The sequence below is a fragment of the Porites lutea genome, chromosome 2 (genome assembly GCF_958299795.1).
Source record: "Porites lutea chromosome 2, jaPorLute2.1, whole genome shotgun sequence".
NCBI classification, from domain to species: Eukaryota; Metazoa; Cnidaria; class Anthozoa; order Scleractinia; family Poritidae; genus Porites; species Porites lutea.
In genome coordinates, this window is record NC_133202.1 from 17,010,213 (window position 1) to 17,034,819 (window position 24,607).

The 24,607-nt window shown below is 39.1% G+C and overlaps 1 protein-coding gene across 2 annotated transcripts in view; it reads right to left on the bottom strand.

Moving 5' to 3' along the window:
• LOC140927897 (5-oxoprolinase-like) overlaps nucleotides 1–10,370 on the bottom strand; it is a 33,562-nt gene extending 23,192 nt beyond the window's left edge. For both annotated transcript variants that reach the window (XM_073377598.1, XM_073377599.1), the window contains exons 1-12: nucleotides 10,060–10,370; nucleotides 8,351–8,542; nucleotides 7,550–7,681; nucleotides 6,673–6,723; nucleotides 6,182–6,237; nucleotides 4,792–4,907; nucleotides 4,411–4,490; nucleotides 3,522–3,571; nucleotides 2,597–2,642; nucleotides 1,651–1,717; nucleotides 1,078–1,166; nucleotides 833–950 (exon numbers count right to left, since the gene is read on the bottom strand). In XM_073377598.1, the coding sequence (XP_073233699.1) occupies nucleotides 833–950; nucleotides 1,078–1,166; nucleotides 1,651–1,717; nucleotides 2,597–2,642; nucleotides 3,522–3,571; nucleotides 4,411–4,490; nucleotides 4,792–4,907; nucleotides 6,182–6,237; nucleotides 6,673–6,723; nucleotides 7,550–7,681; nucleotides 8,351–8,542; nucleotides 10,060–10,242 (1,180 nt within the window). In that variant the 5' untranslated portion in view covers nucleotides 10,243–10,370. The remainder of the gene's footprint in view (nucleotides 1–832; nucleotides 951–1,077; nucleotides 1,167–1,650; nucleotides 1,718–2,596; nucleotides 2,643–3,521; nucleotides 3,572–4,410; nucleotides 4,491–4,791; nucleotides 4,908–6,181; nucleotides 6,238–6,672; nucleotides 6,724–7,549; nucleotides 7,682–8,350; nucleotides 8,543–10,059) is intronic.
• Between the last annotated feature and the right edge of the window lie 14,237 nt (nucleotides 10,371–24,607).

The window sequence follows — 24,607 nt, forward strand, 5'->3', positions numbered from 1 at the left end:
TTACTCCAAAATACTAAGGAATAGAAAAAAAAACATTATTCAGTTTAGTCAGTTCTTTTCTTGATTAGCGAAGGTTTGTGCATTGCATCTGGTTCAGTGTCAAGTTCTTTAACAGGAGAGGTTAAAGATGACAGCACATAACCCTGAATAAGGATTCTGACATTGAGGTTGAGATCAGTGAAAGAATATCAAAATGAATATCAAGCATGACAAGGGCTAGACGTATCAATTGATGGAGTGGAAATTTAAAAACCCTACTGATATTTTCGCCAGAAGCATATTAGTTTTGTTGAGCTTGCTACAGTCATGTGAATAAATCAGTGGCGGATCCAGGGGAGGGGGCCGGGGGGGCCCGCCCCCCCCCCGTTATTTTTAGACCAAAAAGAGGCCCGAAGGGTCGAAAAAAATTGTTTATGAGACCAGTCCCCCTCCCTTATCTCAGAGTCTGGATGACTGCCCCCACCCCCCTTTATCTGAAGGTGTGGATCCGCCACTGTAGATGACTCTACATTTTAAACGCCTTCTATCTACTAGAGGGAACCATTGACTACGGATCCGCGTTCGTCTCTTACGGAAACGAAATCGAGACGGAATGAGTCCAGTTTCCCTGCCGAAATGCCCCTGATAAAATCAGTGGGGGCGGCTAATCAGCAGTCGCCCCCGATACCTCGAAAATTTCTGGCTCTGTACCACAGGAACACCAAGATTAGGATGCGTTAGTTCTGACGACCCCGATTAAACGCCTCCTTTGGGCCCCTAAAATCAAATAAATGCCCCGAGTATCCATTAGATCATTTATGGTAGTAATACTAAGCAGAAAATCGTTGTTTACCTTTCCTATAGCATACAGGTCCCGGATGGGCGCTAGCTGATTCAGGTCCAACAACAAACAGTCCCGACCTGAAAAACAGGCGCGATCCACCTCCTGCTGCTACAGTGTTAATATCTAGCTGTTAAGGGAACAGAATCCACCATTAATGGTTTATTTGGAAAAGTAACTATGAATAAAAGAGTGCAGTTAGTTAAAACTGGTCAAAAACGGTTCAATAAGGACATGAACATAATCATTCCACTTACTTGAGGTGCTTGTATGGTGATTCCAGCTGTTGTTGTCTCAAACACGTGTTCAAACTGACCAGCAAAACGAGACACGTCGGTAGAAGTTCCTGAGATTACCAGAGAAATTAACGATGAAGTTAAAGCTTCTGTAATGTTTATCTTACTATGTCTAGTCTATTTGCACATCTGTTTTGGAAAACTTGTTGGGTTACTCCTGTGGACTGGATTCCACCAAGGTCTTATCTCATGCTAGACTACTTCTCCAGCTACATATATACTCGGCTCAACAAAACACTCACGTTGTGTGAGCCCCTTACACTGTATACAAGGGAAAAGACATATTACCCCATCACCCTTTTAAGCACCCATCAGCATGGCATAGCCTGGTATGCAAGAATCTCACAGAAGATGGCTGATTTCACCATTTACTACAATAGAAGCAGTGGAATGGGGATCATAAAATACTCACATCTACTAGTGGACAGCAAGACAGATTTAATCAGCCATGAAATATAATCTTCTTAAATTTGTTTTGCAATTGAAATGATTATTTATAATACAAACTCACTAAGTCTCCGAGTCCCACATTACCTCCCATGTCAAATCCAATAACTGGCTGATCAGTCTCTCTCTGAAAAGTTGTCATTGCATAGCCAACCTGGATAATTAAACCATCCACAGTATTAAGTGAAGATATTGCTGGCTTTGGTTTGAGGGGAGGTTTACTTAAAAGGCTTTTCTGACTTTGTTAAAAATACACTAAAAATTTTCAGCAGTTCATTTCATGAGCGAAACTGTAGCAATACATGTAATATTGTTGATTTTGGCAGCATTTCACTAAGAATAATTGGATTTCAATTTAAGAAAAAAAAGCCACCTCTGTCAGGTTCAACACTTGCACCAAACAGTTCATACATGGAGTTTTGGAGAAGTCATGTTATCACAAATGAATAAGTAAATAACTATTCCCTTTCAAAGAATTCCAGGAATAGCATTAATAATTATTATCTTTACTTCTAGATGTTCAAGAAAAGCTTGCAACATTAAATTAACTATAATTTCTTTTTTTATTGTTAGCATGGGGCAGTGGGGGGTGGGGGGGGGGAGTTGGGGGTACTCTCTATAATGGCCAATACAAGAAGGTTGTACCCAAAATAAAAGGGGTAACTTTTTCAGGCTTCAGGTATATGAAAGGGAAGGGATTTTACTAAATGAAGTATAGAGAAGTGAAGGAAATCTGTCATTTCGAACTATAAAAAGGCCCTAACAGGTCTATGTCATGTGTTCAAAAGAGTCAAGAAAACATTCTGGTTTTGTGATTTATTAGTAGTTAAAAGACAGTGTATTTAAAACAATTGAAAGGGATGTAAAGTTCTAAACTAGGCAGTGAAAGGGGTATCGTTTATAAGAGTAAGGGATTGGACCTCTCAGAGGAGCCTCCACATGTAAAACTCAGCTATTGAGTATTCTCCTCTAGGGTCCACCTGCAAAATTTTAAGATGTGTGCTTTAGCTAAATTAATAGATCTTAACCTTACCACACCTCCTGCTGGTCCAGAAAGAATAGCCCTTGATCCATAAAACCTGTGACAGATGTGTACAAAACACATGTGACATCAACTTGCGTAAATATATTTACCAGTCGTTGCATACATATTTGCTCGCTTTTAAAAGGCAGTTACAATGCTCTTGAGTAGATGTTGCTGTTGTGGAGATAGAGGAGGCCAATTGAGAGAGGTTAAAACAAGAGGTTTGTGGCAGAACTATGAATTCTGCAGTGCCCAAGATGGGATTGCATCCAGTCGTTTAAGAGAGATTTTGCAGCTCTCTAGCAGGGCTATCATTAGAGAGTTTAAGATACCACAACAGCGACAGCAGCGAAAACGTCACTTAAAAAGTGACTTCACATTTTTTGAAACCTCAGTGTGATTATCCCAACTACCTCACTTTGTCCAATATAGGCAAACTTTCTTGGAGCTGAATTCTTAAGAAAGTAATTCAAGTTTAGCGAAAGAAAGAAGAATTTGTCCTCACATGTTTGTCGATAAAACATGAAATTAGGCAATTCACGTCGTAGTCTTGTAGTGACGGCAAAGAAATGTACAAAAAAGCATGATGCAAGTGCAAAGCTGTTGTTTTAATGCCTTATTCAACCTATTGCTTTTTTGACGTTCTCATTGTCCTCTTAAACTCCCTATTAAGAGACGGGGGCCAGAAATTTCCTCCGGATACTATGAATGTGGCCCCCGGCTACTCTTATTGGAAAATAGGAGAAAAATATAACCAAAAGAAATCCCTAGCTGCTTCATTTCCGCCTTAACTTGTTGTATTTACCCGGCAACTTGAAATCTTGGTGACAGCCCTGCTCTAGTTGTGGTAATATTAAATTATTGATAAGCACTATAATATGTTGTATGTTCAAAAGAAACTCTGACTAATCATTGATATCAAATTTTAACTCACTTGGCTACAGGAGTCAGACCTCCATCAGACTGCATGAAAAGAACTTTTTCCTTGTTGGAAGAGAAAAGATCAAAACACATTTTTTCTTATTTTAAAAACCTCATTGTTAAATAAGGTTCAGGAATTAATATAACAGCTAAAATATAACTAATAAACGTTTAGTAACTAACAGATTTATTTTCACTTCCTACAAGGTTTTCTGTGTGGTTTTTTAAGTGAAAATGTAAAACACCAACAGAGGTTTCAATAACTTTTGGGTTAATTAGTACGTGATAGTTTAAGACCACTCTGAATAGTAAGCATTCAGTTGACAATTATTTTGTCAAGACATTTAAGGCAAATTACAGTGGCATGCCAGTTAAACCCAATTCACTGTTGCAACGCGTAGGCCCCATGCATCCCCACACATACCCGTTTTTGTTTGAAAACAGAGATGTTTATCTCCAGTTTGGCCTACCGGCCACACGTGTCCGGTGAAAACAGTCACCGAAAACACATCTTTTCAAAAACGCTCTCTGGAGTAGGGTTTTTGAAAACGCTGGCTTCTCGTTTACGTGTGGACAGACAAAAATGGAGGTTTTCAAATACGTTGATTTCATACATCATATACTTCTAGCATGACACATGCTCTGAAAGGGATGCTTTCGTATTTCCATCATTTCAGCTTTTTTGTGTGGACAGGCAAAAATGATTTGAATACGATACGTATGGATACGTATTTTTTGAAAAGGGAGGAAAAAATCTGTTTTCAAAAATATCCTGATGCCTGTGGATGGGGCCATAATAGATGTATTAATCATTACAAGATAATATTATTCCAAGATTTGGTATCCTAAGATACCACTCTTTTTCCGCAATACAAATTCACCCTGTTTGCCTTAACACATACCTCAATACCCTTTTTGAAACCAGCAGTAAATCCTCGAATGTATTTCTTGATACATGGGGTCAAATAGGCATCTGCAGAGGCTACAATACAAATATTCATCGAAATTAAGCATCATCAAGTACAGTGGGGTGAGACCTTCAAACAGAAAATCTACCTGAAAACAAGGTAGTCATCAGTATTATATCGATTTTTTTACGAAATATTTTTCTCTTTTACTCTAGATTCATTCCACAGCTATATAACACTAAGAAAAATGACAGCAAGATCAAACTACAGTAGTTTGAAATTTTTAATCCAAACAGAAAGCTGCACCCATTTTGGGTAAAAATTACTGTTAGTGCACAAGTAGATCACCATAAATTATCAGAATGCTTAATTTACCTGTATACCCTCTAGGCACAACCCTCACCATGGGCATTATTGTTGATGACAGCGACACCTGCTCAAAACCCATTTCCAGAGCAATTTTACCAACTTCTTTCTCATGCACATCATACCTGAAAAAAAGTACCAGAAAGTAGTTCTTATAAATATACATTTCTAAGACCTTAACACGGAGGTCAACATCATTAATTCTTAACCCTTTCCCTTTCATCAGGAGTGCGGTCAAAAGCATGGCAAGCCTGGCCAAGCCCAGCCAGGCCAGGCTTGCCAAGGTCTTGGCCAGGGTTGCCAGGAAAGCGTGGCCTGGAAAAGCCTGGTAAGCCCGGTCAAGGCCAGGGTTGTGAGGTAAGCCTGGCCATAGAAGCGTGGCTTTTCCGGAATTTGTCGCCATGTTCTACAAGTGACAGCAATAAGAACTAGAAACAATTTTTTCACAATATTTCTACCTATTTATTATTATGACAATTAGAAATGTATTTTTTTACAGGATCAATACCAAAAGTTCTTTAGGTAAATAAAAAATATAGAGTTTTAAGAAATTAGTGCAAGAAAGGGAAAAACATAGATCATAAGGCTACAACAAGTCCACTACTAGCCTGGCTCCCCTGTTCAAGCCAGGTTATTTGCTCCGTTATGGTATTGGCTGGGCTGGCCGCGGCTTCCCCGGCTAGCCTGGTCAAGCCAGGCCATTTGCTTTGTTATGGTATTGGCAGGGCTAGCCGCGGCTTCCCTGGATGTTTATCGCTTGGCCTGCAGCCCGGCCTATGGCCAGGCTTTGACCCCGGTCTACCCTGGTCTGACCAGGCTCTTGATGCAAGGGTTAGGCCCAGAATTTTCATATACAAATGGTCAAGCCAGGTCAAGCCAGGCCATTTGCTCTGTTATGGTATTGGCAGGGCTAGCCGCGGCTTTCCTGGATGTTTATCGCTTAGCCTGCAGCCCGGCCTATGGCCAGGCTGACCAAGGCTTTTGGGCCAGGCTTAATGACCCCGGTCTACCCTGGTCTGACCAGGCTCTTGATGCAAGGGTTAGGCCCAGAATTTTCATATACAAATTACCCAGACTGGTGTCCACACAGATCAAAGCATTTTCCCTTTGATGATCATTTACTTAATTTTCATAACCTTTTCTCTTAATCACTTTATTGAAATTGTCATGAGAAATTGAGATCGGTTTCTCTTCAAACTTAAGAGGGTTAATACATTATTAAGGAGGTAGCAGGAATTAAGGAAATGATCACTGAGAGAGAACCCTAAAAATTGTAGCGTCCATTAAATGTCACCACTAGAAGAATGGTGTGGAAATATGGAAATTAGGAAAGTTTCACTATATTCTTAGCAATTTATTAATATTATTATTTAATACAAAATTAGTTACAGGTACCTACATGTATGAATGCATTAATACAACAGCCAAACTCTTGATCCCCTTGTCAAGGACTCTCTGTAATAAATAATTTAAAAATTATGTTATTTCAGGGTTGTATGAATGAAAATAATGAAAACCACTGATCTTCGATTTAAGATTACATGTAGGTATACAATGTAGCTAATATATCCCAGCACACAAAGAAATTAGTGTCCGATAGGCTGGGCCTAGTGGATTTTGCTATGGGGCTAGTGAATTCTGTTTTTAACTTGCCTGATGGGCAAGTGATGTTTTTTAGGAATTTGAATAACAGAAGAACTGTGAAATTAATTCTGCTCATCAAAAAGCTTTTAGGGCTACTTGAAATGACGTCTGGGCTAGTACATGTAAATGCTAGCTTCAACTTACCCGAATGGCAAGCTGTAAAAATGATTTTCTTTGCACCCTGTATATCCACAGCTAATATAATGCCAACAGCCTATTACTCTGTTCATAATAATATTCAGTTACCTGGAGGTCCTTTCTAAGCTGTTGTTTATCTAAGGGCTCCCATTCTTCAAGCTGAAGGGAAATCAAAACTCATGTCAAACAAAACACTAACTGCAACAATTGGTACTAATTAAGTAATAATTCTTTCAATGTTCTTAAGACAACAAAATTTTAGATCTCCCAAGCTACTTTTAAGAATCATCGAGTAATAAAAACCCCTGCAGAGTAAACCTTGGGAATTTGTTAATAGGTCAACCAGCTTAGCATGGTCATTGCAGATTATATATAGAGCTTACATGTATGACCAGTTACTGTACCATGTATGTATGTTATGGCACACTTTTGCCATTATTCAACACAAGATTTAACTGAAAGTACAGAATGCCTGGGTATACCACAGCAACCAATAAAAAAGGAAAATGAGACATTAATTATTTTTTTTACGTCGTAAAAAAATTATTGTTAAGTAAAATTTACTTAACAATAATAATAGGTCAAATTTGATTCCAGGTAAAAAATATTTTAATCAAGGTTGGTTCTGAAATAGTTGAGAATTAACCTAGACCTACAATCCTCGTCTCAATAAGTTGAGACACCCTGTACTGTACCCTGAGCTCCTTCCCTCCCAGTGTTGATTTTTTCCTTTTGACACGCCAACTCAAAAAAACCAACATTGAGGGGGGAGAAAATACCACTACTGTCCCAACTAATGTGACAAGTATTGTAGGTTGACTCAAAATCATCATAAAATCAAATAATTTTACATATACAATGTAATAAAATGATTTTGCTGTTTTACAGCTATATGCTACCACAAAGGTCTGATGCATCTGCCACTATGACTTGGCTCTCTTTAACAATACAGTATTGCAGTAGTATTAATTACCACAAGCCATACCTTTTCTCCTGTACTTCCAGTGACAAAATTACAGTTTTCAGGTCTTTGAATCTCACTGTCTTCTTGAAATAAAACCAATCTTCCTTTAACTACAATAACATCTTCATGTAACACCTCTGGACATATTACTTTCTGCAAAACATTTTATCAAAATATCATTCCGCAATCACCTACAGTGTATGCCACAAAATAGTTTGCAATAATAGGGGTTTTACTCCATCATACCAGCAGACCCAAAATGGTTTGGTAGAGTCGCTGCCTACTTTACACATATTTAATATTGTCAAGATGCATGCATCTAATGTACGCAGCTGGAGCTGGACAGTCTACCTATAGAGTGGAAAGAATCAATCAATAATTGACTGATTATCCTAAAATCTAGGATGAACATTGCCACCCCCTGTGCAAGGTAAGCTGAAATAGAACAGAAACCAGGAATACTTTGAGGGCACTAACTCTAAGATAATGCCAGGTATACAAAGACACAAAAACGTTCCATGAATACCTGGGCAGTACATCAACATTTCAATGAAAGTAGAAAGAAAGACACAAAAAAACAGAGGAAGAATGTATTACCCAGAGGCAGACAGACAATGGAAATAAAACAGGAGGATGCAAAGTGTCCATGTAACATTAACAGAGGTGCCCAGAAACAGTTATGGATTTAATAAACTGACAAATGCCAGGAACTATTCCAAGGCGTCTGTTCTGAGGAGGTGTAGATCCCTCTTTTAAAGATATTCATTAAGAATGAAGTGTAACTAAGTAATAAACTATTACCGTCTCAATTAGCTCACTCACTAGGTCAAATATATTTGGTCTTGTCTGATTTCCAATGTGGAGAAGATCATGAAATCCTTCAGTAATAACGAGCGCCATTCTTTCTCCTTTCCGTTCCAACAAAGCGTTAGTGGCTACGGTAGTACCCATTCTGATCCAGTCAATGTATTTAGGATCTATTGGTTCATCTGCCGGCATCTTCACTCCGGTCACCTTGGAAAATTAAATGACATAAATATTTAGATTATAAGAGCATTTGTGCAAAATTGTTCCCTCAACATCCACCCTCCAACTACCCATGTGGAACCATGTCCCATGTACAACACATTACAACATTTATCACAGACATAGACAACTGATAATCAAACCAGCAAAACCATGAACACTTGAAACATTTCAGGAATGTTGATTGTGTTGTGACCAATCACAGAAAAGATTAAGACATGTGAGCTTGCCATTAACCCACAAACTAATTAATGGGGAGAGTCAGTGGTCAGTCAGGCAAGATGGTACCTTACCCTTAATATAATCAGTTATTAATAATCATTCTAAGTAAGGGTGCCCTATCTTTTTAGTCCTCAATGGTTATTATGGGTAGCCTGTACTCTGTCCATATTTTATAGTAATTTTTTTTTTATCATGTAAATCAATGTAAGGTACTAATAAAGTTGTTGTGGTTGCTCTTGCTTGTGGTTTAGTTTCCCACACCTGATTGGTTTTTTCTTGCAACACAATACATGTAACACTCCAGAAATATTTTATTTGTACACAGTTTTCCCGGTTTGACTGTAACACCTACATGTCTGTGACTAAAAATTATCAATGAGCATGATTCATTTAAACTGCCAGAGGAAAGTAACTTTCATTGGAAAATTGACCTTAGTGAAAATCTTGCTCTGATACCCACAACTTCCTCAGGGTTTTTCCCAAAAACTTTCCTGCTGAAATAGAGAACAGCCACTGACATAACCATACCTTTTAGGGAAGTCAGTGGGCCTGTGGGGAGAGGGGGGGGTTACTCTCTATAATGGCATACAGCTTTCCTTGAAAGTTGACTTACTCGCATTAAAGAGATGGACAAGTTACAGCAGGTAATAGGATCCTGTGTCCTTTTTTAGGTGTGTGAAGGGGTAACAATTTGACAATTTATGGTATATGATAGGGGTACCTTCTCTGTCAAGTGGTACTTTAATAGGGTGTTCTTGAGGCAGAGACTGTGTGAGTCTCACCCTTCCCTTTCATCAGTAGTCAAGTGCACTTTACAATCACATTTTAAAAATGTTGCACCAGCTATTGAGGGTTTTGTGACACTTCTGGTCACACACTTTATTTAAACCACATATTTATCAGTAATCTGGTTTAGGCTTTATACTTCCGGAACCATGTACTGGGAGTCGTCGTGGTCTGCGTAGAATATAATAATAATTGAGGTGCGCGCGCTCGGCCAATCCTGCTCTCCCTTGCCCATCATTCCACAAGAAAAATCTTATAAATAAATCAACATATGTATGAGTTGGGTCAAAACGTTTTTTCACAAACACCATTTTAATATTCCTTTGACTTCCTTTTATTCGGATATAACTTACTGTGAGAGTTGGGGTCACAATTATTTAATATCAAGTGCCTTCTGTCAAAATTCATTTTTCCTGTCAAGGATGGACGCTCACTAAACCCGCGGGCGGGCCTTCTTCACTTTTAAACTAATAAATTAGCATGACATTACGATTTACCTGTTCCAGAATTCTTCTTATTCCTTCTCTCGGTGCATCAGGATATGCAGGATCTACCGAAAGCAGTTTCATTACTCTTACTTCTCCGTTTGGACATTCCGAATAAACGTCCGTGAAAGTTCCTCCTCGATCGATCGCAAATCTAAATTTTTCTTTGTGAAGAGATTCTCCTTTACTTGACATCCTTGCAATTCAGGCCTACTTTGAGATTATCTCTCACTAGAAGTACAGAAAAATCAGAGCAAAAGCTTTCGGCTGATCAAGACGAACAAAAATACAAGTCCATTTTGAAGACTCCCGTGAGCAGTCCCGCGTTCCCATGCGTTTTTTAACTGGTCGCGTGACTCTACGTCATATCTGACCATTCGTCATGGGGCGTGTGACAAACACGAGTTCACGCAATGTTCCACTGAAAATAAAGCAAAGTAAAAACATAATTTAAAAGGAAAATTTGCTCTCTTTACATTCCTAGTTATTTTTAAAAGTAATATGCGCGGATTTGAAGAGGAATATTGTGCGGAAAGGTTTTTTGATACAAGGCTTCTAATCGAAACCTGTTTACCCAGAATAAAAAACATATTACACGACATGAATAACCAGTTATGGTAACAACGCAAACAACAATAAACAGCAATAAAACAAGTAACAACTCGTGATATAATCATGATCTCCTGATCGGAAGTGCCGGCAGTTTGTTTTTACGGCTTTGTACCCCGTTACCTAGCTAGCCTGTTCAAGGCGTTCAGATCGCGGAGACCCCGGCTTTTTTGTTACACTACACTGGTAAACAGGCCAGTACCTAGCCTACGTAGCAAGCGACGCGAAAGGAGAGGGGAGCGCGGAGGCCCTTGAAAATCGTTTTTACTCGCTTTCTGAGAGATCGGAAAATTCCTGTTGGTAATGAGCCCGGGGTAATGAGGCCCCCGGGGGGATACGTGTTCGCGTTAGGCGAGAAAACTGTCAATCAAAGAAAGCACTAGCCTGAATCTCAGACGATTACATCGAGTCGTTTTCTCCCCTGAGGGAGTGGAAAACGACTAGAAGAGATCGTCTGAAATTCAGGTTAAGAAAACACGAGATCGTTTGTAAACTGGTAATACAATACAAGACAGTGGAGGTCTTATTACATCACAAAATGGTATAGTCGTAGATCAGATGTTGGAAGTCACTAATTCAATAGGACTAAGTGGTTGTTACTGATGCGTAGTAGGCGCTTGAAAGTAACTGGCGCAAGAAGCCTCGCGCGCCCCGTTCTTTCTTGCACCCATTTCTTCCAAGCGCCTTCACCTGCAACACAGGTTAGTTACCAAGGAGCTTCCCACCATTACTGATGTCAAACAAGTCAAATAATACAATACTTCTTTAAGAGGGCCAGTCCACCCTCCCCCTCACACATACACACTTTTTCTTGAAAATGTAAGAGGAAAGTCTCCTCAGCCTTCCTCCTTCGAAGTTGCTAATCAACCCCATCCCCAACTTTGAAAAAAAATTCCGCCGCTTACCCTCATGAAACGGAAATGCACCTTGTCTCGCTTACTGGACTGCCTCATATCTTGCCTAGTCCCTGTACAACGTTTTCCAAGTCCCTCTCTGTAAACTTACATTTTCACTTTTACCACGTGGCCCAAAACGCTTTTAACACGCGGAATAATGAGGCCTAGGGACTAGGCAACCTCTTACCCAGGCACGTTCTTGCGGGTTCGAGAGCGACTGAAGCGATTTTGATTCCGAGCTGGGTATCATGGGAAAGGCGGAGAGCAAAACATTTCATTTTTCTCCCCACCCTTTCTAGGCTAACAGATGGTTGACTAGGGGCCACAACGTTTGCAAGGTATTCAAAATGGGTCAGTTACCTCAAGATTATTATTGATAAAAGACTTTAATTTGGAGTTCCTTGCCGTTTTTTGTTCATTAAAACAAGTATGTTAGTTTCATGCAGTTCTTACTCAAAATGCCGTAGAGGTAATAGCGGCAGAACTTACTAAAGGGTCTCAATGGGGTTAACCGATAGGCGTAAAACGGCCAAAAATTTAGCCGATAGCCGTAAAAATTGAAAAGTTTTAACCGTTAGCCGTAAATAGGGTAAAAAAGAGAACCGTAAAAGAAAGTGTTCCCTAGATTTGCTACTTTTAGGAAGGTACTAAAGTCACTTATGGTCGCGTTTTTTATTTCCCGGCTAGTGTGACTCCGTACGCACGTTAGGCGAAGCGCCTTAACCAAGACCTAGGCTCCATCCGGCGCTCTCTCGGGGAACTAATTTCAGTTTCCATAGCGAAAGTATGGCTTCTTTTCGGAGGTCGTGCCCTCGAAACACTAGTGAAACTACACGCAGAGATGTCACTGTTTTTAAAAGACGTTGCCGATCACGAGCAGCCACAAGCAGTAAAATTTCTGTCCCGTTATTTAATCAGTTAAATCATCAAAGTTGACAGGTCTTTCTGATGATCAAAACGACCGTTCGGTTTACCATTTACACCTTCCGTGCGAAGACTGTCACGGGAACATTAACACCTTCAGGATAATTGCTTACCATAACAGTGGTAGGTCGCGCGCGTCTGGTCGGTTTCGAAGAACGTGATCGTGACTGTTGTTTTCATTCAGTGACTGTGTGCGTTGATATGCCAACGTTTAAAACAGACTGCAACATTAAATTTTTGTCATAAAAGCAAAGAAGCTGCTGAGTAGAAACTAAACCGTCCCAGACTTATTCCGTTTCATTCGTGTACTTTCATTTTGATGGGGTCTGTATGATGAATTTACCTCTGCCTTCTAATCAGGCACGTAAACAACATAGAGATAAAGCAATTCATTTTGCTTTTGTGGAGTAAATTCATCTTAAAAAAGTTAAACTAGTGGACCACTTTCTCCTCGTACTTGTAAAAATAAGCATTTAATATGTCGCGCTACAGTGCGAAAATCTTCTTGTCGTGGATTAGATTTCAGTATACATATTGTTAATCTTCATTTCGCGCCAGAATAAATTAGTTTGCGCGCAAAGAGCTTCTAAAAGAAAATCACAAGGTTTGTCCCACTTCGAGTCCACCTTCTGGAGATACGCCGGCGTGGTAGCTGGAATACATTGCCGAGGCGAAGATCTGGCATTTTTTCCCCCTCGTCTTTTTTTCCCCGCGACGTTTGTTTATATTTGTAGTGAGAATGCCGTGCATATCGGTGGGTTTTACTTCAGTCAAGCGGCTTCAGTTCCTGCGGCTTATTGCTACTCATCATAAAGAAGAGTGCCGGAATCGCTTTGTTCGCCTTTAACAGATTTGTTGTCGAATGCAAGGTAAAAGAACGGACTACTGTAAGGTAAGAATTGAAGTTTAAATTTGTTTCTCGGCGAAAAATAGTGCATACAATTCGTGAAACCCGTGAGTATTACCTCTGTTTAATATACCGGATGTGATGCGATGACCCCTCGCTTTTACGATGGATAAGACGGATACAAACAATAATTTCTTTCGCAACGTTTAGTATAATTTACTTAATATGGAGATCATCTGAGGACGATTTTTCGTTATATATGCTTCATTTCTTGGCTTATTCCGGCTACGTGCAAAAAATCCAAAAATTAGATGACAATGTTTGTGTGCTATAATTCTACTGATAATTTCTTGCACCTTGAAACTCATGAAAGCCAAACTTGTTTAACCCTAGCAAAAAACTCTTTTAATGGAGGAACTCAACCTGATAGTTGCACTAAAATCTAATAATTGTTACTGCATTTGCATCCTCTCTGTAACCTCGTGGTTAAAACATACCTGATGGTTACATTAAAAATAATCACTGCATTTGCTCTCTGTAACCTCGTGGGTAGAACATACCTGAAGGTTACGTTAATAATAATCATTGCATTTTGTCTTTGTAGCCTCGGGCTTATTCTATTTTGCGAAACGAAACGAAACGAAACGAAACGAAACGAAGCGAAACGAAACGAAATATATAGGAGAGGGAGAAAAAAATGCTTATTAACCTAAACACAACTTAAGACAACATTGACAATGTGTTTGGAAGTAATAGTTAACGAAAAAAGACGGATTTTTACCTTTTTCGCAAAGTAGTAATTTCAATACAATTACTATTTTGCGAAATGGCGTTTTTCAGCTTTCGTCTGAAACAAATTGTATCCACCAATAAGATGATTAAAATTTCGAACAGTCTGGGGACTTCTCATGTTATTGACTGTGCTAGAACTCATTTCGCAAAGTAGTAATTTTTCCAGAATTACTATTTTGCGAAATAGCGTTTTTTTACCTTTTTCCCCCATATATTTAGCAAATATGTCGTTTTTTTCGGACAAGAAGGACATATTTGCTAAATATAGGTGAAAAAACGCCATTTCGCAAAATAGTAATTCTGGCAAAATTACTACTTTGCGAAATGAGTTCTAGTACGGCTAATAAAATGAAGTCACCAGACTCTTCGAAATATTAGTCATTTTATTGGTGGACACAATTTGTTTCAGATGAAAAGGACATATTTGCTAAATATAGGTGAAAAAACGCCATTTCGCAAAATAGTAATTCTGGAAAAATTACTACTTTGCGAAATTAGTTCTAGCACAGTCAATAACATGAGAAGTCCCCAGACTGTTCGAAATTTTAATCATTTTATTGGTGGATACAATTTGTTTCAGACGAAAAGGACATATTTGCTAAATAAAGCTGAAAAACGCCATTTCGCAAAATAGTAATTGTATTGAAATTACTACTTTGCGAAAAAGGTAAAAATCCGTCTTTTTTCGTTAACTATTACTTCCAAACACATTGTCAATGTTGTCTTAAACTGTGTTTAGGTTAATAAGTATTTTTTCTCCCTCTTCCATATATTTCGTTTCTTTTCGTTTCGTTTCGTTTCGTTTCGTTTCGCAAAATAGAATAAGCCGTAACCTCGTGGGTAGAACATACCTGATGGTTGCATTTATAATAATAATCACTGCATTTGCTCCCTGTAACCTCGTGGGTAGAACATACCTGAAGGTTACGTTAATAATAATCATTGCACTTTCTCTTTGTAACCTCGTGGGTAGAGCATACCTGATGGTTACATTAATAATATCACTGCATTTGCTCTCCGTAACCTCGTGGGTAGAATATACCGGACGGTTACATTCAATAATAATCACTGCATTTGCTCTCTGTAACCTCGTGGGTAGAACATACCTGAAGGTTACGTTAAGGGAAAGTTCATTTAATATGACAAGGGGGGGGGGGGGGGATGAAGATATTGAAACTCGAAGCTTGAAATTTTAGCAGCCCCCCTCGCTAGCGGTTCAATTTTTTAGGAGCCCCCTCCTTGGTAGTCGAAAAAATTTCAGAGCCCCCCCGCCCCCCCTCCTCTTTCAATTCCTTTGCTCCCCTGAAAAAAGATCGCTAGACTGTATTAAATATATTTACCGTTATTGCCTTCAATGGTTTATACTATGACAAACTTGAGATAAAGTTGTGATACAATTTTCTAAAGCATTTTTGGGATGAACAAGAGTGTAATAATTACTGAGACTACATTTGTTATATCTGTAAACCACGTGATATAGCTGAGTTGAACAGGTCATTAAATTGTTGAGTTGAAAATCATCCGATCTGTATGATGATGTCATGTGTTGGTTTTGAAGTATACAAATTTTCGGAGCCCCCTCCTAGCGCAACAATTTTTTCAGAGCCCCCCCTTCGGGTGTCTAAAAATTTTCGGAGCCCCCCCTCAATATCTTCATCCCCCCCCCCCCTTGTCATATTAAAGAAAAGTTAAGAAATAGGGTCAATCGTGAAGTCAAGGCAGCAAAATCCAAGTATTATTGTGACTTGATTTTAGAGGCTAAAGGGGATTCAGGAAAGATCTGGAAGGCGGTGAATGAGGTGTCTTCGCGCAAGACTAAATCCTCGAGCCCACAATGTATCGTAGTTGATGGTGTTGAACACACCACCCCAGCCTCTATTGCATCCGTGCTCAACTGTTATTTCTCATCCATTGGCAGAAGTCTTGCAAATAAAATATCAGCTGCTGCTATGTTCCCAGTCAGATCGGCCACGATGCTACAGTCTTTCTCGCTTGACGAAGTTGATGAGAAAACAGTACTCAAGCATCTGCTTTCTCTAAAGACAAATAAAGCTATTGGCTTGGACAACATCAGTGCGAGACTTTTAAAGTATGGCGCGCGTGCTATTTGTCCCTCGATCACCAAGTTACTGAATCTCTCTATTCGCACTGGCAATTTTCCTGAAATATGGAAATGCTCGAAAGTGGCTGCACTTTTCAAAACTGGAGATAGGAGAGATGCGTCAAATTATCGCCCAATTTCTATTCTGCCAACAATGAGTAAAATTCTGGAAAAAGTCGTCCATTCCCAATTCTATGACTTTCTGAATTCAAATAATCTCCTTTCAAGCAAACAATTTGGCTTCCGTCCCAAACTGTCTACAACATCGGCTCTCACCAGTTTTGCAGATGAGGTCCTATTGCATATGGAGAGTGGAGAACTGTGCGGTGCAGTGTTCCTAGATCTGACCAAGGCATTCGATACCGTTGACCATACGATCTTGCTATCTAAATTGTCGGCTATCAATGTCTCGCCCAGCACTCTACAGTGGTTCAAATCTTACCTGAATCATCGTAAACAGCGGACTGCCTGTAGCGATGCTGTGTCTGACCCTCTCCCGATGACCTTTGGGGTACCACAGGGGAGCATTCTAGGACCGCTTCTCTTCTTGGTTTATATTAATGACCTTCCGCTGGTTATAAAGAATTGCGAAGTGACTTTGTATGCTGATGACACGGTCCTGTACTACTTTGCTAAAGAGCCACACCTGTTAGAAGAGGCACTAAATGATGATCTCTTGAAAGTTGCCCAGTGGTTACATGGAAATAAGTTAACTTTAAATCTTACTAAGACGAAATCCATGATTATAGGCAGTAATAGGAAACTTGTTGGTATTTCCTCTTTCACGTTATCTATTTTTGACACTGATATAAATTCTGTAAGTAGTTTTAAATATTTGGGAGTTATGTTGTCTTCAACTTTCACATGGTCCGACCATATTGAGTATATTTCATGTAAGGTTAATAAAAACCTTGGTCTTCTACGTAGGATTAAGTATTATTTACCTTATGATGCCCGGTTACTTTTTTATAATAGCTTAGTGCTACCTATTTTTGATTATGCTGATTTAGTCTGGGGTGACAAGGACAATGTCTCACTTATGAAGGAATTGCAAATTCTCCAAAACAAAGCAGCTAAGTTGATATTAGATAGATCACCTCACTCCTCATCCACCGATGCATTGATTGTCTTGAGATGGCTGAATCTTGAAGAACGTAGGAAATGTCATCGATGTATATATGCATACAAGTGTATTAATGGCCAACTTAATCATTCTTCTTTGGACATTGTAAGAAAGAGTGATATACATTCCTACAATACGCGCAATAACGATACTATCAAGCTCCCCAAAATTAAATATAATTGGGGAAAACAACGTTCGCGGTACCACTGTTTCAAAGACTTTAATGAATTAGAGAGAACTGTAAGAAACTCAGCAAGTTTTCCAATTTTTAAGAAGTGTCTTTTTTCTGCTTTTTATAATTGAGTACTTGTAGTGTGTATGTTTTAATTATTTCTGTAACTGGATTTTAGCTTGAAAAATTTTTTTTTTTTTTTTTTTTTTTTTTTTTCATATATATCGATTTTAGCTTAACCTTTTTATATTTTAATTGTATTATATAATATACATCTCGTAATTAGGACCTCTATGTAAACCACTCTTGTGATGGAGCATCCTATTAAAAGATTGTTATTATTATTAAATGAACTTTCCCTAATAATAATCATTGCATTTTCTCTTTGTAACCTCGTGGGTAGAATATACCTGACGGTTACATTTAATAATAATCACTGCATTTGCTCTCTGCAACCTCGTGGGTAGAACATACCTGAAGGTTACGTTAATAATAATCATTGCACTTTCTCTTTGTAACCTCCTGGGTAGAACATACCTGATGGTTACATTAATAATAATCACTGCATTTGCTGTCCGTAAACTCGTGGGTAGAGTATACCTGATGGTTACATTAATAATAATCATTGCATTTTCTCTTTGTAACCTCGTGGGGAAAAAAAATTAATGCCTCTCTCCTGGAAATTTTGCCCTGTCCTTTGAGCATAGTGATCTTTGGGTAGCGAATTCACGAAAACAGGTAAAACGCTTTTTTTAACAAAAGCATTTATATTATTTGGCTTTTTGAGGGAGGTTAAACATTAATGGAATAGAATATAAAAAAAGCTGATAAAGCGGAAAAAGTTATCTTTACAAAATGCGCTTTGACGATGTCAAGGAGTGAAATAAGCTGAAGTTTTGTAGTTAGCCCGAAGAAAACCTGTTCCCGCATGAAAAGCAGTTCTGATTCCCTTCTCTTAACTAGAAGAGATGCATATCCCTGTGAACCAGTTTTTTAACCAGGAGCGATTCCCACACACTTCTGATACTTTATTGACACGTTCCTATTTCAACTTAGGGAAAGTTCATTTAATATGACAAGGCAGGGGAATGAAGATATTGAAACTCGAAGCTTGAAATTTTAGCAGCCCCCCTCGCTAGCGGTTCAATTTTTTAGGAGCCCCCTCCTTGGTAGTCGAAAAAATTTCAGAGCCCCCCCGCCCCCCCTCCTCCTTCAATTCCTTTGCTCCCCTGAAAAAAGATCGCTAGACTGTATTAAATGTATTTACCGTTATTGTCTTCAATGGTTTATGACAAACTTGAGATACAGTTGTGGTACAATTTTCTAAAGCATTTTTGGGATGAACAAGAGTGTAATAATTACTGAGACTACATTTGTTATATCTGTAAACCACGTGATATAGCTGAGTTGCACAAGTCATTAAATTGTTGAGTTGAAAACCATCCGATCTGTATGATGATGTCATGTGTTGGTTTTGAAGTATACAAATTTTCGGAGCCCCCCCTCAATATCTTCATCCCCCCCCCCCCCCCTTGTCATATTAAATGAACTTTCCCTTAGCCGCGTGATGGCTCTTCATTAGCGAAAAGCTCCAAGTGATATTTTGATTGACGTGTTGTTTTGGATCCTGAGGTTTTTTAACACCTTTTCTCGAGCTTAACCGGCGAAGATATTCTAGGAATTCACCCTTCAATTCCTAATTCTTTGATGTGCCGCCAGATGCCGTGCAAAAATATCACCGCTTGCAGCTCCCCGTGACAACATTTCCCTGTTTTTCTCTGACGGTACGGTAGGCATTGCCATCTCTAGTCCCTGTACGGCGTCTTGCCACGCAATCTCGGTCAAGGCATTTCGGTGGCGAACTCGCTAGGACCACGTGACCCGAAACGCATTAGCCGCGCGGAATATTGAGGCCTACGGACAAGGCAACGGCAGATAGTCGTTCCGTACAGTCCTTTGCTATCATTAAGGTGGCTCGATACAGTTTTTCAGGGCCAATACCTCCCAAGTTTGAGCAAAAACTACGTCGCCATAAACAAAGTTTTGGAAAAATTGCCACCACAGTTGTATTAGATAAAGATGAAAATTTGTACAGTCCTTCGCTATCATTAAGGTGGCTCGATACAGTTTTTCAGGGCCAATACCCCCCAAGTTTGAGCAAAAACTACGTCGCCATAAACAAAGTTTTGGAAAAATTGCCACCACAGTTGTATTAGATAAAGATGAAAATTTGTTATGATCAGGGTTGCAACGGCATCGGAGTTGTCATAGCAACGAAATGACGCTATTACCTATTTTACTTGCAGCAGTATATCTCGGCACTGGGAACTGTTCTTCCAAAATCGTTCACGGGAGCTTTTTCCTCCAATAGCGGCCTCGATTTTCGTGAAGTTTAACCGAAATCTGTAAGAGCGTTATCGAGATATTTTGGGATGAAGTTTTTGTGGTTAGAAACACAGTGGAAAATGGACAATATTGTTCTTTGGCCGTTATCTGTAGAAAATGAATCGCTTTTTACATGCAATTTCACCTCATAGTAGTTCAATCCTTTTAAAAACATGTGTGAAAGATCATGGAGATAGCTCCAGCCGATTGCTAGAAAGAAGGGTTTTATTAGCAAGTATCGAAGCGCTCTTCTTAGCGGTTTTGTAAACATTTTGGTCTTCTTTAACAAATTAGCGAATAGTTTTTAAACCGATAGATAGATTTTTTTTTAAATTTATGATTCTTGAGATTAACCTTTCCTTTATATGACCTTTTTAGTTTCAAGATTATTGATACATTGTAAGGCAGTAAAATAAGGGCTACAATTCGTTACTTTTTTTATCGGAAGTTTCGTTATTACAAGTGAAAGCCTCTCATTATTCAAGGCATTGTCTCCAAGTTTCAATTTCACGAAAACAACAGTAACTAACAATGCATTTGACATATGCAAAAATGCTAGCTATTGTTATGCGCGAAAATATGAAACTTGGAGACAATACCCTGAATAATGAGAGGCTCACATTTGTAAACACAAAATTTCTGCCAAAATATTCACGAATTGTAGCCTCCACCCATTTTTTGAGGGAAAAGCCCTGGGGACGAGGTTGAATACATCTGTGGTGGCAATTTTTCCGAAACTTTGTTTATGGCGACGTAGTTTATGCTCAAACTTGAGAGGTATTGGCCTTGAAAAACTGTATCGAGCCACCTTACACGGGAATTTTGCTATTGGCCGTTTTCACACTAGGACTAGAAATGGATTATCAGTCTGGAACCGGCAGCCTGTGTACAGTCGCGTCTTCCCCACAGACACCCCTTCTCAGATTTTTTCTGAGGGGAGGGGGCGGCTGTACACAGGCTATCTGAAGCGGATAATCCCATCTTCAAAAGTCAGGCGGACTGTTCATTCAAAATTAAAACTATTCCATTTTCAAATTAAGACGTATTACCTATCTGACGCGAATCATCAAACGGATAACCCGTCTCGCACAAATAATCCTTCTCTAGTGTGAAAATGGCCAGTTCTGTTGTAATGAATGTCGCGCCCCGGCCTTGAGTTGGGCGTTCGCGTGTCTGCTTTTGCTTTTTCACAAAGATTATTTTTAAATTGACTATTGACATTTCTAAGTGTAAAATAATATTAGAAGTGAATACTTATCTATCAAATGTTAAAATTTTTCAAAAGAATAGCTTATTTCATCCCGAGATGATCCGAAGACCTTTATTCAAAAAAATACAGGTTAATTAATATTTAACTTTTTGAAACAAGAGAAGTTAATTTTAACTTTTGAGTTAACCGTAACTGAAAAAAATTAACCGATAGCCGTAAAAGAGCCAAAATTTTGAGGGTTGTCCAATACACCCGCACCGTAACGGTCCGTATGAGCCATGTGTCGATCCGTACGGATCGAACGGATCGACAAAAGGGGTATACGGTCTGTAAAGAGTGTTTTACGGTCCGTAAATCGCATGTCATTTGTGGGACTTAGAATATTTTCATGGCAAGAGTGGTTATATACGGTTTGTCGATCCGTTCGATCCGTACGGATCGACAAAAGGGGTATACGGTCTGTAAAGAGTGTTTTACGGTCCGTAAATCGCATTTCATTAGTGGGACTAAGAATATTTTCATGGCAAGAGTGGTTATATACGATTTGTCGATCCGTACGGATCGAACGGATCGACAAAAGGGGTATACGGTCTGTAAAGTGTGTTTTACGGTCCGTAAATCGCATTTCATTAGTGGGACTAAGAATATTTTCATGGCAAGAGTGGTCATATACGGTTTGTCGATCCGTACGGATCGAACGCATCGACAAAAGGGGTATACGGTCTGTAAATCGCATCTAATTAGTGGGACTTAAAATATTTTCATGGCAAGAGTGGTTATATACGGTTTGTCGATCCGTACGGATCGAACAGATCGACAAAAGGGGTATACGGTCTGTAAAGTGTGTTTTACGGTCCGTAAATCGCATTTCATTAGTGAGACTAATATTTTCATGGGAAGAGTGGGTATTTACCGTTTTTCGATCTGTAAGGACGGTACGGACCAACGAAAGGGGTATACGGTTTGTGAAGAGCTCTCTTCGGTCCGTAAAGTGCGCGAGGTTCACGTTGGGGATCATTGGCTCTCTATAACTTAGGAGGTAAATTATAAGAGAGATATTCAGTACTATAATGCTGTAAACTCGAGGTAGTGTAACTGCAAATATTATGATAATTTTACATTGACTGTTATGTATACTCAGTGTCCAAAGTGCAATATTTTACAATGTCTTGGCTAAAATTCTATCGTAACTAACTGCATTACAGTGTTCACTTTCTTTACTTTTTGCCCTTTTTCAGCACGTGTTTTTTCTTGACTACAGTTTTACGGTGTCTAAGTTGGCGACCCGAAACGAATATATCAAACCATATCATGGGTTATATTTTATGTGTATTAGTGAAATGTTACTCTTGATTTGAACTGTATTTTCTTCCCTTTCAAACATTATAGCACAAGACAAATTAAGACAAAAATATGAATTAAACCAAGGATAAAATTGATCCACAACACAAAATTGAACTGGAACATCTACATGTACTAGATTGTGGGTTAAGTAGTATTTTTAGCAGCAGGTACATCATAGGAAAGGTTAATTGTAAAAAAAGTATGTTGTCAATTGTGTTTCGGGTAGGTCAATATTTGGAATTATTTACAACTTTGAGATGTCAGTGATCGTAAACAAGAAAGAAAATTATGATGGTAAGGACCCGTAGGAGATGAGAGTTTTTTTTTGATCCGCTGATTTCACGTTGAAAATGACGTTTTGCTAGCCCGATTGTGCACAGGAAAATGATGCGTAACAACTGAATAAGAGAGGATGTGAGAAAAAATAAAATGTGAATAATAAATGCCCCGATGATACATTAACAATCATCCTCGGAGACCCAGGGGCAGTCATTCGGGTCGGGAGAAAAGGCGGCACGAAAGTTTTCATTACGGGCGAAAGAGCCCCTGGGTACCGACTCTCACCGGACCATTTCCAAAAATTCAAGCGGATGCCGGCTCCTGATTGGGCACAAAAAATGCTTTGTATTACTGTGCCCAATCGGCGAACACATCTCAATGAGTTCTTTTCGTGTGTTCGTACATGACGGCTATTGCCTCGATCACGGCTTGTATAGCTTATGCACCAAAGAAATGCACGCAGTCAGGAAACTTTCAGTTTGATATAAAATGCCCATCTGGTCCAACTCGCTTACTTTGTCAAATGCAAGCGAACTCTTCTGAACCATATCAAAGTTCATGACGAGAATGAATTTTGTAATTGCTTGTTTACTCCTTCGCAAAACGTGAAGTTAGACATTTTCACGGGTAGTCGTGCAGTTGACGGCAAAGAAGTGTACAAAAAAGCGTGATGCACGTGCAAAGTTGTTGTTTTGCCTTGTCAAGCTATTACTTATTTGAATTTCTCATCGCCGCCGCATCTTAATAGACCATTTTACAGTTGTGGACTTAGTACCCTAGCCTTCGAGTGAATGTGAGGCTGAGGTTGACCTTGTTTTGATACAAACCTTCTTTGCTTTGTTATGGAAATTATTCTTGGAAACTACTAGTTGGCATAAGAATAACTTGATTTACATAATAAAGCAGGAAGGTTTGTATCAAAACAAGGTCACCGTCAACCTCGCTTCCACCCATAACTGTAAAATGGCCTATTGTGATCCGTCAAAAACAGAATATTCTAGGGGCAAATTCAATTGCTCTTGCTGATAGTAACCCAAACGTTTTTTCAACTCATCGGTAATTCCTTTGTTTCTGGTTAGGAACTAGAAAATAAAAGTTTCCCTTGTACGCTCAAGCTTGGTGAGCGAGCCAGGCAAGTGTGGCGAGACAATAGCCGTCGTGTACGAACTCACGAAAAGAACTCAGGAGCAACTGTTCGCCGATTGGGCACAATAATACAAAGCATTTTTTGTACCCAATCAGGAACCGGTATCAGCTTGAATTTTTGGAAATAGTTCGGTGAGAGTCGGTACCCAGGGGCTCTTCCGCACTTACTTGAAAACTTTCGTCCCGCCTTTTTTCTCGACCCGACTGACTGCCCCTGGGTCTCCGAGGATGATTAACAATGAGATGTGAAAAAATTATAAAGAAAGAGAAAGGTGTGACAAAATTAAATGCTTAAAGTTAGTAAACAGTCGATGGTGATTGGTTGCTACTATCACACATATAGATTAACGCGTGGTCTCACACAACCATTTTCCCACTGTTGAATAATACTGAGAAACCATAACTCTACTATTGTGGGAAGATGTCTTGGGTCAACGAATATAGAGAGACCATCAGATACCTGTCAAAGGCAGAAGTTCTACTTTGACGTAGGCCACAACAAACTTTTGTATTTAAATGGACTACCGAAACAGTAATCACAGCACCAACAAGACGCAGCAGAAAAAGCTAGAAAATCCAAGAAAAATCATAAAAGAAGGAAAAATCCTGCACTGCAGGACACAAAAAAGGCTCTTTTAGGAGCCACCAAAAGAATAAAAGTCTCTAACCAAGAAGAGTACTTTTTAAGTAGTATTTGACGACTACACTTCGTTGTGAAAATATGTTCGCATC